Consider the following 15,476-nt stretch of genomic DNA (forward strand, 5'->3'; position numbering starts at 1 on the left):
TTCCACAGACACAAATTGAGTCCGACAGGACTGATGTCTCATGGACTTTGCTGTCACTTGAAATGCAGGCACCAAGATGGTAGCAGTAAAAGAAAAGAGCTGGTACTTTCAGTTCATTGCCTATGAAGGTTCCTTATTAGTGTGTTTTTCAATAATAGCATTAGAATCAAGAGTTGATTTTGAATGTGGTATCTAGGAGGGTATTTCTCACACTTTCTCTCCAGTACATATTAATGTTTGTTTTGGGCTGTAATGCAGGTAACTGGTATCACTCACAAACTTGAAAAGAGCTGTTGTGTAGAATGGTCATATTGTTTTTCCACTCTACCTTTTTCATCTTAGTCTTTTCTTCCTGCAAATAACACTTGCATTGTTATATGAACAGAGTTTTAAAGCACATCTCTTAACAGCACGTTGATTCCACAATTAAATGACAAAATTCCAAATCTCTAGAATTTCCAGTTGGGAGTGAATGCATTTACAAGGTTTCCCCCACAACATAACCTTGGAAGGAGTGAATATAGTAGAGTAAAATTGATTTCTTCTTAAAGGCAGATGCTCACACTGTATTATTCATTAGTTCTTATACAAGATATAAAATTAAACTGACTGAACTGGAATATGGAATCTGTATTCATAATTTATTTGAATTACATAATTCACATATAGTGGTAAATAAGAGAAGAAACAGTAACTTTGGGTGGGTGGAGAGAAGGATTTTAAGATGCCAAACCAGATAAGACTTTATTAGATTAATCCTCAAATACCAATATCCCAGCCTAGCAGATAGAGCATTAAGAAGCGAAGCAGATTTAGCTCTGTCATTCTTACCTGATGCAACAAATCAGCTTCCAGTATGTTGCTTGTTAGCAGGCTTTTGTCCTAGAGGTTGAATACTTCTAAAACCTTCTTTAGAGTATCTACATGGCTTATAGTAGGTGAAGTATTAAAGTGGGGCTTCATTTGGAATGACAGCTCAGTCTCAATGGTGTGGTGCTAAGAAAAGAAAATACACTGAAGCACATGGGAACTGTTGATCACAATGTGGGTTGCAAGCTGCCTTGAGAAAGGATGTTTCTTGGCGTTCACTTTTTGTATAACGACTGTTAAAATGTGCAGCTCTCAAGGTATTTTGCCAAGCTAATCCCAATCTTTAGGAAAGGAATCTAATGCTTTTATCTTGCCTGTTAAAATGTGCTTTGTTTTTTTACTTTTGCAGAGGAAGAAGCGGAAACATTCTAAACATCTCTCTCTCTTTCTTCCCCCTTGCAGGCTTTGAAAATTCTTCATCTGGAATTTCAGATTGGAGAGTCTCGCAGTGGCTTCTAAGCCAGTGACCGAAGCCGCCAAAGCATGCTGGTGCCAAGCTGTCGGATGATGCATATAGCCAGGCCAGTAGTAGTGCTCCTGTGCTTCTTACTCTCTGCTGATGCTGAAAGTAAGTTCTCCTCCCTCTACTTTTTATTTATTTCTCCCCCCCCCCCCCCCCCGTTAGAAAAAAATCTTGGCTATAATGAACAGTTTTGTTTTCAGTTGGCACATTAGGAGGGCCTCTGAATAAGCTTCCTTTTGACTCTATCTTGAGACACTGTGGGATCCTCCTTGGCTCTTGGCCAGTGTTTGAAAGGGATTATTTACTGACTTCCTTACTATTTTTTCTTCTTGCTAATACCCTTTTTCTTATGCATTGGAGGTTTCCTACTGCTCTTTATTTGTTTGTGATCTGTCATTTCAAAGAGACAATGATAGCAAAATTGTGTAGCCAAAACAAACCCTAACCTTGCTTGCCAGAAGGCAAACATCACTTAGTCTTATTAGGTGTTTTTCAGTTCCTTGGATATTTTCTTTTCAAGTTTTGGAAAATAAACAATGCAGTGTTCAGTCCAATTAAAATTCCAGGTCCTTTGTGTCTGTCACAGCAGCTGTTCTAATGTATTATTTCCAACAGCTGTCGTGAAATACACTATTTGAACAAACCAAGCAGAACTGACAATTTTGAGGCTGGGCTTTAGAGTGTGGAGACTTAGGTGTATTGCAGGCACCTCGGTTCTAAGTCTGGATCTCCTGGTTTGGTACTGTAGGGTTTTGGTCAATTAGCCTGCCATTTAATGAGAAGATAATATCTCCTTTTTAATTAGGAAATCATTAGGTCTGCCTTGTTTACATGTGTTCTTTCTCCCAGCTGTTCTCTGACTTTCTGCAAAGAGGTGGGGAGCAGATTGCTTGAATTTGTTGTGAAGAGAGACAGATTTGTTTATATGTTTTTGTTGATGTCACTTGATCTTGTAGTGTTTTCCACTGGCAGCTTCTTTGGGTTAACTTTAACATAATTAGTAATGCTTCACATTAATGAATTAGCTTTTTTATCAGTATGCCATGAGTATCCAAGCTGTAGGAATTTCATGTGGAAGCTCATCATAGGATGGTCTATGGAACTCCCTCGCCGGTGAAATTAGATCAGCCCCCGCCCACCTGGCCTTCAGAAAAAAACTAAAAACTTGGCTCTGGGAATCAGATTTTTGATCAATAATGGGAGTGAGGCAATAAGAGATTGTAAATTAATTTTAATGACAACCTGGACTGGCCTTGGAATATGACCTGGACTATGTGATTTAAATTGTTGTTGTAATGTTATGTTTTAATTGGATGGTTTTAATGTTTTGTTTATCCATTGATGTATGTTTACATGCAGCATTGAATTTTGCCTTTGTAAGGCCGCCTTGAGCCCCCTTCAGGGTTATGATGGTGGGATGCAAGTATGGCAAATAAATAAATAAGTAAATAAAATCATCCATACAGTCTGCGAATAGCGTTACAGGACAGCAATATATGGTCCTCCTTCTGATCCTGTTAGAAATATTATAATGAGGTAATCTAATGGAGATTACCTCATGGTGTGAACTGCTTAAGTGCCCAATATCTTAACGCATTGTACAACAACATCATCAACCATTAACTTTAATTATGTGCCTTTTTGTTCAACATAGATTAGGGGTATCAGACTCATTTTCACTGAGGGCCACATCAGCCTTATGGTTGCCTTCAAAGGACCGATTGTAATTGTAACACTGTATAAGTGTAAGAATGTTGCCCTGGCATTGAAAACCTCTCGGACCACATAAAATGATGTGACAGGCCAAATTCAGCCCGCAGGCTTTGCATTTGACACATATGCCATAGATGCTTCTTACTTAGACAGTTTTATGAAGATGCCTTGATGTAGATGGCATTATATTTTTAATGTGCTTCATTAAAATAAATATTAATGAAGTGATTCCTTGAGTCCTAGACATTACTGTGTCATGATTGTTCATTTTTACCTGATATAAACAATGGGCTGTGTACAGTTGTAGCACTGTCTGAATTTTGAGATAATCCTAAAATTAATGAGACTTGTCATTAGAATTATACCTTGACATGGTTTTATCTGTGTAGCACAAGCTATTTATAGACAAACTTGTTTTAGGGTGACTCTGTCTTTACAGCACCATGAAAGTGAATTAAATTGTGAATTAAATACTGAAAACATACATATTTGTAGATTAATGACAGTGGAAAATGTTGGGCCTTTTCCAGATAGTTAATGACCAGCTGCGATGCTTGTGCATAATGTGAAACCAAGGTCATTTTAATACTTCAGTCAATAAATAATTAGCAGGGATACAAGCAGACCTTTATATAATTAGGCATTTTAAATGTACTATAATTTTGAAATAATAATTCATTTATTTTTATCAACATAAAATGAAAAAAAACATTAGCATTGGGTCATGAGTGAAATTTTGTCACAAGTCGGATAAAACTGCAGAATGTAGGTTTGTTTGTGTTGTTGTTAAAGGTGAAAAACCTCTCTGTTTTGTTTTGCACTAATAGCTCAGATTTGAAAATGAACTCATCCAATCTAGCATACATACCACCTACTTGGGCAATTATTTGTATGCAGATAATATTCTCTTCTCAGCAGCACTATCAGATTTACCTCTGAACAGGAAATTTTGTAATAAGATGTTTTTGGGTTTTTCTTTCCTTTGTAAATGGTCATTTTCAACATTTTGTCTCTTGTTGCTCAAAAAAATAAGAAAGCATGGCAATTGGCCATTAAGCACTAGGTTGTGACAGGAGGTCTTTTGTTTATGTTAACACATTGACTTCTTTAGAATACTTCATGAGACAAAACTGCTGACATAAAGATAATAGCTAACTCTGGTTGGGTAGTTTCCAATTAAATATTTCCCAGTGGAAAATGTTTCACTTTAAAATATGTAGAAAAATGTGTGGTGAAAATATAACTAAAAGCTCTTTGAGGAAACTCTTAATCCATGGTAATGCTATGTTACATAGTCACAGAATCTCTAGGGACCTCTGCAAGTGAATCTTTTTGCTATTGCCCCCTGATGTCGTCGGTGATATGCATAGTTGTGTGCACCCCATAATTTTATTGTAATTTTTTTTGCAGTTGGTTCTTATGATTAGTGTGCCATGGAAATGAGATCTAAGTGAGGAGACAATCTAGCCATCGTTAAGCACTTTGTCCATTGATTACAGTGGCAGGAATTTAAGCTTTTATTTGAAAGTCAAGTTGCATATTAGATAATCTACAAAATCCAGTAGTCTACAATTTGCTGAAAGTGGCATCAGGTAATCATAGAGTTGGAAAGGGCATCATGGACAAATCTACCCCCTTGCTCAGTGCAAGATCTTCAGCTAAAGCATATAATGCAGTCCAGTGCAGTTAAACTGCATTATATGAGTTTACACTAACCATAAAAAGCAGTTTTGAACAGCATTATATGGCAGTATAGACAGGGCCACAGATTCTCAAACAGATGGTGGTCTGGGCTTTAGCTGAGCCATGCTAAGTTGTTAAAGTGCCTGTTTTTAAACCAAACTACTGCCACTTTGGTTGTGTATTAAGGGTCCTACTTGAAGGTGATTAGATCTTTTGTGATCTATAGCAGACTTTACTCTAGAATTATCTAGCATTTGGCCAGGATGCAGTTTGATAGCTTCTTGGTCAGTAAGGCAACAGTTATTAGATAAGCTGACCAACAAATACTGAGACTTTCCAGAAAAAAACATAGCTGAGATCATGTAGAACTGGAATTGTGTGTGTGAACATACATAATTCCATACACAGTCTGTTTCATTCAACCGTTTATGTGACTTTTGGAGCAGGTTGCACCACAAATTATGTAGGCATGTCACAACTAAGGAGTATCAACATATGTAACCAAATTCTTTTTTAAAACACCTTCATTTTTGTGCCACAATATCAGAATTTTGTCTCATCAGAATCTTAATTATTTGTGGACATCAAGTGATAATATTACCAATTCAATCAATTCCAATTCCACATTGGAGAAAGGGGGGGGCAAATACTTCTAAAATACAGTGTACACTATTTAAGAAATAGAAATAAACAATTTTGATTGTGTTTTGTCCCACACTGAATAGCTTTAGTAGGAGCAAGGTGTGATTTCTAAACATAGTAAGTTGAAAATATGTGGATCCTGTTCATCATAGTATTGAACAGAAAAATTCATTTTTAGGAATAAATAAGTTTTCTAGCAGTGCTTTGAGCAATGCCACTGAAGATTGATTAGATACTACCACAATGAGTGTAGTTTGTGATTTCACTATTGCTTGCAATTAAACACCCTCCTGGGTGCTCTTCTGCCAGTGGAAAGCAATAAGCTTTTGAGAAGGCTATATAATATGACTCCCATGAATGAACCCTTCAGAGGTTTTGACTGTTATGAGTAAATCACCAAGGATGGTTCTGCAGAATTGTATATTCTGACCTTTCGGTCGCCTGAGGTCAGTCAATTGTTCAGGAGATAATCCATTTTTCTATTGTTTGCTTCTGTTTCTGCAGAAATCTAAGTATCCTTTTGCTCAGCTGGATGTGAAGGGAGTGACAAGTACCATCGTTCAAATGAGATCAGGGCAGATGCAGAGGACTTCCTATAATAACTCCTTGCTTTCTTTGTCTATTTTGAATGGAATAGTTGCCCTGTCCAGCTCATTCAAAACATAAGCCATGTTATGGTTATTTTGTAAAACAACAACTTTGAACCGAAAAGGACATAGAAGCATGAGAGAATTGTATGTAAGCATTTCAGTTCAGGAGCCCTCTTTTGCTGTTCTATTTATTACAAAAAACACAGAAGGGGATAAATATAAATTTCCTTGTGTATTCTCCTAGCTCTAATAAAGACAGGTCTTGGAGAGGTGAGAAAGAGATCAGACATGGATATGAGCCTGCCTTTTTGCTTCTGTGGAAATTAGCCTTAGACTATCAAAAAAGTTCAGAAAACTAATAACTCTCTTCATTCTAATCATATTATTAGAAGAATTCTAATCCTTTTGTTTCCACAGAGAATAATTGTCAGTCTGCTTTTGTTCTTAACTTTACAGTGGAGCTACAGTGCCATCTGTTCACAATTCACCATTGGCTCATTTCATAGATCTGGCAGACCCCATACAGTTGTATTCAGGACTGAATACAGTTTTGAAACAACTGCTATCATTAAAGCAAGCAAACAAATAGGCTGCAATATGCAGATGATGTGTAAAACTGTACTTCCAGATGCTGTAAATTACCCTTAGCATCTCAACGTCATTCCTTTCCAATCTCAGTTCCATATTAAGTTGAAATACTTTGCCCTTTTTTTCTTGGATGGAAAATTGTGGATCTCCCTCCCTTCCCACCACCCATGTGTGCAATTACTGTACAATTTCTCTAATACAATTTCTAATAGAAATTAATGGGTTCTCAGACACATGGGTCTTCACCCCTTTGCCAAGCGTGAGAGCTGCGAAATGAAATTTTTTTGTAGGGAAATAGGAACTTGACAAACTTAATTTATGTATGTGAGCAGCAGCATGTCAGCATTCTTGACAACCAGTTGGTTTTGTAGAAGAATTCAAACAATCAGACAAAAAGAAGAGGGAAATTATTTCCCCCTTCTAGTCCATTTTCATGCAAGCTAGGCTAAGGTGTTGGTTGTAATTTCAGTGTGTAAACGCTTACAGGCAAGTATAGTTTTTTCAGCCAATGTATGTTCTTTTAGATGGAAAGTTTGAGAATTGGCTGTACTTTGGAAAACTGCTATAGAAAGTTTTCTCATTGTCTAGATCAGTGCTCTTCAACCTTACTAATGTTTTAATGCAGTTCCTCATGTTGCAGTGACCCCCAGTAATAAGTTTCTTTCATTGCTACTTCATAACTGTAATTTTGTTACTGTTATGAATTGTAATGTAAATTATCTGATATGCAGAGTGTATTTTCATTCACTGGACCAAATTTGACACAAATACCCGATATGTCCAAATTTGAATACTGGTGGGGTTGGGAGGGAATTGATTTTGTCATTTGGGAGTTGTAGTTGCTGGGATTTATAGTTCACCTACAATCAGAGCCCCTTGAATTCCACCAACGATAGAATTGAACCAAACTTTCCACACAGAACCCCTATGACCATTTTTCTATTGTTTAAATAGAAACAGAAAATACTGAAGGGATTTTGGAGGAATTGACAGTGATTTAGGGGAGATGTAGTTCACCTACAGCCAGAGAGCACTGTGAACTCAAACAATGATGAATGCCGCTGGCCCACTCTCAGTCCCATGTCGTGTGGGTGCTTTTCCCTCTGCCTTAAAGGGACTCACTGGTGTGAGCCTCCCTTCATCTTTGCATGGTCTCACTCACCCAAGCATGCATACTATGCGTTCATGTTCTGAGCATGCCTACTTTACCCTCTCTGCTTGGAACCTCAGAAACAGTCCTCTCCTTGGCTGAGAGGCCAGCCGAGAGGCTAGCAAATCACAGTAGGATTTTGGTGGGAGGGTTTGCTGTGTTTCCAAAAAGGAAGAGGAGGACAGGTGGAGAGATCTTTAGCCTTCCTCTGATGGTCTTTGGTGACCTCTCTGAAACCCCCTCGTGACCCCCCCTGATGTCCTGGCCCCCAGGTTGAGAAACTCTGGTCTAGATAAAATGACACATTCTAGTGATCTGGTTGCTCTAGTCTTTTCTCAGCTACCACTTTTGAAGCTTTTTTTCTGCAAAAATAATTTATCTAAATTATTGTAAATCCAACCTTTGACGCTAATCCAGCACAGATTTTTAAGGAGCAGCAATGTTTCTTGACATTGTTTCACTCACGCATAATTATTACTTGGTGACACAATTAAATACAGACCAAATTCTACAAGCCATCACACCCTGTTGTATAAACATAGTCTTTTTATGTGTGAGAAAGTGTGTGTATGAGAGAGATATTAGAAAGGTCACATCTCACATAAGCAAGATCTGGGTTATGGAATGTGTACATTAATGTGTAAACCAGTTCTCAGAAAAGAATGAGGAAATTCTTTATATGCTTGAGAAATTTTTGTCAAAATATAAGCCTTTTTAAAATCCTTTCCAACACTATTGTTTTGCAGCTTTGTTTCAAGTAATTTGTGGTCATTACTTAGTTATATCACAGCCAAGTTATTGTTCACAGGATGAGGCAATTCTTAGATAGAATGAGGTTAACTTTATATATGCTAGTGTAGTTCTATTTTAAGAATCTGTCATATAGGAATTGTTTTCCCTACGTCTGTAGCTATGTCGGATAACAGCCAACAACATAGTAAATATAGTGGGGGGAAACAGTTAAGAAATATTAGGGATTTGCTTTTAAACAAATCAGCTTTCTTCTTGGGTTAAGTGCATTTTCCTTGTTATTGATTTAATTGTGTTGTCTTCCTAATTTGATCAGTTTGGCATCTAATAGACATACTTATATTCAGACTCAAATACAAACTGCTAAAAAACTTTCAGGCATCAGTGATAAAATTCTTCATTAATTTTGCTCTGAAGGACACAACAAGTAATGTATACTTTTTTCTTTCCAATTTGGCAGTCTTTGGAAGCTGTGCAGTTTTTGAAGATTTTGCAGTTTGGGACTTCACTAACTTATTTTGGGGGGGGGGGGGGAATAGGGGTATAGAATTCATTCACCCATCATCCAACAGCTCTTTTTACACCAGAAGCAGCAGAATCCAAGTAGAAATAATACTTATTTATTTATTTATCATATCAGGAGCGAGCCAAACAGTTGTATTGTATTTTAAAAAACAAACCCCAAAACCCGTAAAGTTTGCAAACTTGGCATTCAACTAAATGTCCTTTGACCAGTGGCTGACCACTTGGAGTGCCTCTGGTGTTGTTACAAGAAGGTCCATTGTGCATGTGGCAGGGCTCACATATAATAATAATAATAATAATAATAATAATAATAATAATAACAACAACAACAACAACAACAACAACAACAACAACAACAACAAGAAGAAGAAGAAGAAGAAGAAGAAGAAGAAGAAGAAGAAGAAGCAGTGGTTTGGTCCTACTACTTTTGAGTGAAATGGAACTTCTTTTTATGGGTGAATGTACAAAATAAAAGTTATTTTTCCAAGGTATATTCTACATTTTCTGTGTTGCTTTCACAGGCTTGATGTCAAATGTAAATCTATTTACACTGCTATTACATATTTCATGGAGTCTCAGCTGGAAATAAGTTTCAGGATGGAGAACCTTCTACATTTTTTGCCAAAAACCTGAGTTATTGTGTTTGCTTTCACCCTTAAAAACTTATTTCAAATGCAGGTTACAATACAGCCCTAGGAATCCATTTTGAGTTGATTTTACGAAAATTGCTATGTAGTATTGTGACAGTAATTTTACACTGCACTTGCTAAATTTGACATTAAAATGCGTTGAGTAAGGCACTTATATTATCAGTTTTCAAAAGTTTTCTCAGAAGTGGAAAAGCCTATTACACCAAAATATTCCACTGCGGCTCTAAAAAGTGAAGTCCTACACATGAATACAAAGAAAGAAAGAAAGAGGAAAATCCCTACCAGTTTTGAAAATGATAATAGTATGCTTAGCATTCTTTAGATAGAGACAAAGTCATTGCAATGACAGTGAGCATGTATAACCCAGGCTTACCACTCAGTACTATATCCTGATTTTCCAAGAGAAATTTGATTAAAAAACCCCCAACAACCTCAAAATGCAGATTGTTTTTATGACATGGATGAAAGTCCCTCTAAAACTATTAACACTGTCTGCTTAAAAGTAAGTCCAACTGACTACGGTAGGGCTACTTCCAAGATTAAGTGTGAATAGGATTGCAGCCATAAAAGCAGAACTTACTTCTTTTTTATTATGACATTTTAGTAAAGGGCATTATGTTGTACAGTTGTGTTCTGACATTTTTGTACCACAACTCAAAGACACAGCCTTCATTATTGCCATATTAGTGTGCACTACAGAACATCTGCATGTGTACATGCAATTTTTCACCTTGATCTTTCTTCTTGTCTTTTGAATGATGAAAGAGAGAGCAAATAGCAAGCAGGAGTATTTAATCTAAATTAATTCATAACCAAAACTATTGGTCTTTCTTTCCTTCTTTTTATTCAGTAGTTGCTACCTGCAACATTGTTGGCATCTCTGCCATAGCTTGGCTACACATACAGGTAGCCCCCAAGTTACAAACATCTGACTTACAAATGACTCATAGTTAGGAAAGCGGCTAATACAACAGGAAGTGAGAGAAATCTAAAAAGGGAAATTCATTCCTGGAAGAGTTATCATAGGGAAAAGGTATCTTCACTGAAGGTTTCTTGCCAATCCTTGTTTCCACAACAAGCCAAATTTTGCAAACTCCAATTATCATAGGAACAGAAAGTGAGGTGAAATCTTCTGATCCAGACAACAAAACAAACACTACAGGGATGTTAACCCTTCCCTATGTTAACCAAAGTTTGTGTGTGTGTGTGCATATATTTGCAGTGACTAGACTTGTCACCACTAAGCTCCTGTTTATTTAGACATTTCTTGCTGAAATGTAGGGCAACATGAATTAAAAACAGCACACTGAGATGCAGAAATGTAGTTTCCAGTTCCAGAAACTCTGGAATGCATTCTCTCATTCATACCACTAAGTTTCTTGGCATAGTGAAGGTCTGCTGGAGCAGGGCTTCTTAAACCTTTTCCACACACAACCTCTTTTCACCCAGGAAATTATTATGCAACCCCTAGTATATAGCTATATAAAATACATATGCAAATCAAACATTTACTGATCATAAACCATAAATAAATGTATTTTAAACCCATTATTTGGTATGTGTGTGTATGTGTATATATGTATACGTGTGTGTGTGTGTGTGTGTGTATAATCATTTATTAATGATGAAAGCCAATTGACACATTAACGGGATGGATGTGCTTGTTTATTTTTACATAAATAGTAAATATATTTGATATTGCAGGACATAGAGCATTTTCAACATTTTTGTGCCACATTGGCATGCTTGGTTTATAACCTCAAATAGCAGAATATATTCTGTTGGCTCTTTTTTTCCTCCTTAAATGTGGGACCACAATGGGGTTTTTTTTTTTTTTGGGGGGGGGGGTTCTGTACCACCAGTTGAAAAGGTCCCAGATATCAGAGTGGACCATGTGCCTGAAATGGACTCATATCTACCTCCCTCTTGTTTGCCCTTTCCTCTCTACACAGATTGCAGGCACATCCTTCTTGCATTTTTAATGGCAGATGGCTGACATTTTTTATTTCAGTTGAGTGTGATTTATGAACCCAACCTCTGAGGATGCTTGTCATCGTTGCAGGCTTTTGAAACATCAGGAGAGAATGCCTCCAGAACATCGCCATATAGCCCGAAAAAACCTACAACAACCCAACTTTTTTTTAATTATTATTCAAAATTCGAAGGAAAGTTTTTCTGAAAGTGAAAACATAGCCAATTAGCAAAATTGGCATTAGCAAGACTTGCTAAACAAGACAGGGTGAATTTCATTTTTATGAAGTACAGCTTGAAGCATTTGCTGCATGTTGTTGCTAAAAGATTCATGTAAATGTCTATAACAGCCACTAGGTGGCAAGGTACACAGTTTTCTTTTTTCCACACTCAGTTAGAGCACTCCAAACGGGGTCACAAACCACAGTTTAAGAAGCCTTTTCCTAGAGGAAAGCATGTGGCAGGTGCTTCATTTTGTGATATTTCTAAATGTCTTCCATGGCAGTAGCACAATATCATGGGAATTTCTCATCTTTTATAATTTATGAAACTTTGTTAAAATTTGTTCATGCTGGTATTGTTTGCAATAGCACAACATACATATCTCTGTAACTGGAAAAAAGTATTTGAAAAAGAATTTAGTGGCAGCATCTGTTGTTGATCCTAAAAAAGAAATATTTTGAGTGGTATAATGGTTTCATCATCAGTGTTTGAATCTCCATTTGTCCACAGAAATCCACTGCTTAATGTTGGACAAGTCACACACTCTTAGTATCAGAAGAATGCAAAAGCAAACTCCCTCTGAACAAATCATACTACAAAACCCCTATGATAGGCTAGCCTGAGGCTTAACCAGTGTTGAAAAGAAATTCAAGGTACAGTGTTCCCTCGCTAGGTCGTGGTTTGCTTTTCACGGACTCACTGTTTTGTGGTTTTTCAATAAATATTAATGTAAAATATTTATTGCGATATTTTTTGCTATTTTGCAGGTTTTTGTGCTATTTGTCCTGCACATGCATAGTACGTGTGGTAAAGTAATGAATATATTTACGATTTACAGTAAATAGCGTGTTTACTCAGCAGATTGATACACACCAAAAACGAAAGTAGGATTTGCGTAGCAGCCGCTTGAGACACTACTTGCCGATGTGAGATTGTGTGTGTGTGTGTGTGTATGTATGTGTGTATATAGATAGATAGCGTCGTGGAACGTAACACCCGCAATAAGTAAGGAAACACTGTATACAACAAAAACAAATAGTCTACAGTGTAACAATGAGAATCATCAACATGTATATCTGTTATCAGAATAAAAGAAAACCAAGTGTAATTCCTTCTCTTCTGTATTTCTCTTTCTGTGTATATAGCTCTATTTTGTTGTTAATACTATATATATATAAGGAGCAATTCAACCAAAGACTGTGTCCATTCTAGAACAAGTCTTATCAGCTATAACAATACAGTCATGCATTTGGATGCATTCAGAATGTTTTGAAATTCTGGAAAGAATAAGATTCATAATGAGTCTCTGAAAAAGAAGAATGGTGTCCCACTTCTTTTGATATAGATTTTTCAGTGAGTGAAGCACGCTCTAAAATAAACTTACGATACATGGTAATAAAGGAATTTATCTAAAGGAGATGTTTCTAGTGTGTGTTTCAGCTTTTCAGTTTTATAACTGCAATACTCTTTTGATGATTTTTAAAATGCTTTTGAGTTTAAATGAAAATCACATCATGTATTGATTTGTCTGAGATAGAGCTAAATGTTTTGGCCAAACAAACAACTCCCCTGGATCCTATATAACAAACACAGGCTAGTATCCTGTTGATGATACATGCAGGTGTATATTCCCATATGGAAAGAATAGGACTTTTTTTTGCCTGCTGCAGAAATGCCATATCCCATTTATCCTTGCAGAATAAGATGAACTCATGGTATCATTGTGTAAGAGTGTGCTTTTTACTTCAATATGCATTGATGTAGATTGCATTCATACACAATACACATTGGGTTCTGCCATGCCATATTTCTATGCTATTGCAAAACTGTTGTCTAGCTATGTGATTGCAGAGTTATGTTCTGTCTCTGTCACATAGAATCTCAGCCATAATTTTAAACTCATCTCCCATCTGTACTTCAAATTTACAATGCATATGATTTAGAACATATTAATTCCTTTACACGTCTGTCCCTAAAGTGACATTCAGTTTTGAAGTACTGATCAAAACACATGTTACTGATTGACTTGCAAGGATTGAGAAGGCAAACTGACATCTATCCCATGGAGCTCTATGTCCGTCCGTCCCCCCGTCCCCCCCGTCCCTTCCCCCCCGCCTTTCCCTTACCTGAAATGCCCAACCTCAGCACTATACCTCACTGTATGCAAAGGCCCCATGGATATGAATTTCTAGGTCTGTTTTGACTGAGATTTTTCCCAATCTTCCTCCTCCTCCTCTTCTAATTAGTAGGTGTTTACTGCTGTCCCCCCCCCCCCCAGATGACACAAAACTCATGTGTTCTGCAATTATACATGCAAGGATGCAACCAAATACTAGGCATTTCAATAAGAACTTCCTTCACTTAAACCACATTGTAATTTTTGTTCTATAGATGCAATAGATCCTATGCATTAGGAAAGAAATCTGACAAGGGAAATGTAGCTCTGCATGAGCAGGACCTAACCTCTTGGAGCTGCCCACGTCTTGGTCAAAGGTACCATAGTTTACTGGGGGGAGCACTATTTTGTAAGTGATTCATAGCACTGGAGGAGTCATCATGGGAAGAGAACACTGCTGGTTGTCAGACACATAAAAATGTGATGTAGGATTCCTCAAAGTCAGCTTATTATAAAAGGATGTATGGGAAGGTACCCTGGGCCTGGCTTTGAGAAAGTACTCTCACATAATTTAGAATTTAGTGGAAAAGGTAGTTCAGTATTCTTTGTACTATGGTAGAACTGAAGGTTTTAATTATGTCTCTACATTGTCATGTACTATTCCAGTGAGCTGTTATATTCTTTCCAATCCATGAGACCACATGTAGTTACTCTTCACATGCATAAATTTTAAAAATAATATTTTTAAGAGTCTGATTCTGAAATTAGAAAATCTGATTGGTTACAAATTTACCTTCAATAGATAGTTCATTTCTTGCAACGGCTCTCTGACTAGCAACTAATTGTGCTTAGTCCTGCCTGGTCTTCTTTTCATTTCAATCCTTTGTTCGAGTCCTATTCATGAAATGTTTGTTTCCAACAAACATGAATTTATAGCCAAGCACTGTAAGTTTCTGGCATTCACCAAAGCAGGAGCAGAAGGATTATGGTAACCCATGGATGTGTAGTCTCTTGAAAACTGCTGCCTGTGAGATCTGCTTCGCTGAAGGAGGAACAATAGCAACTAGACTGCATCTAATTAACACCATCCCTTAACATGGGTTTTCTTATGGTAGCATGGCTAACCTGTTGTTTTTTTCTGAATATATTCCATTTTTTGAATTCACGCTTAACATTTTCATATGCCATGTATTTGTATAGTGCAGTTTTGTTTTGCTGAATTTCGTCAAGTTAGAATTTGCTGCATTTAAACTTGACTATATTAATAATCCATGTATAAAGTTATGAAACTAAGATTGCAGTCTTACACAAATGCTAATTTTTGAATATAGCCCTCCCTCTCTGAGATGTTCTCCTAAAGGAAAAATTATCCTGAGCAGGATTGCTTCGTAGGCAAGCAAGAGTATAAAAGAATTTTCTGAAAAGCTATTTGTTGATATTTGGCAGCAATCTTCATTTCTCAAAGTGGTGTTCTCCAGATGTTCTGGACAATAAAACTCCCATCAGGTCCCGTCAGCATTTCCAATGGTAAGACATCATGTGG

The 15,476-nt window shown here is 36.9% G+C and overlaps 1 protein-coding gene across 48 annotated transcripts in view; it reads left to right on the forward strand.

Moving 5' to 3' along the window:
- PTPRD (protein tyrosine phosphatase receptor type D) overlaps window positions 1-15,476 on the forward strand; it is a 1,485,253-nt gene that overhangs the window by 1,139,788 nt on the left and 329,989 nt on the right. For all 48 annotated transcript variants that reach the window (XM_060762309.2, XM_060762310.2, XM_060762317.2 and 45 more), the window contains one exon: window positions 1,273-1,438. In XM_060762309.2, the coding sequence (XP_060618292.2) occupies window positions 1,354-1,438 (85 nt within the window). In that variant the 5' untranslated portion in view covers window positions 1,273-1,353. The remainder of the gene's footprint in view (window positions 1-1,272; window positions 1,439-15,476) is intronic.

The sequence above is a fragment of the Anolis sagrei genome, chromosome 2 (assembly GCF_037176765.1).
Source record: "Anolis sagrei isolate rAnoSag1 chromosome 2, rAnoSag1.mat, whole genome shotgun sequence".
Taxonomy (NCBI): domain Eukaryota; kingdom Metazoa; phylum Chordata; class Lepidosauria; order Squamata; family Dactyloidae; genus Anolis; species Anolis sagrei.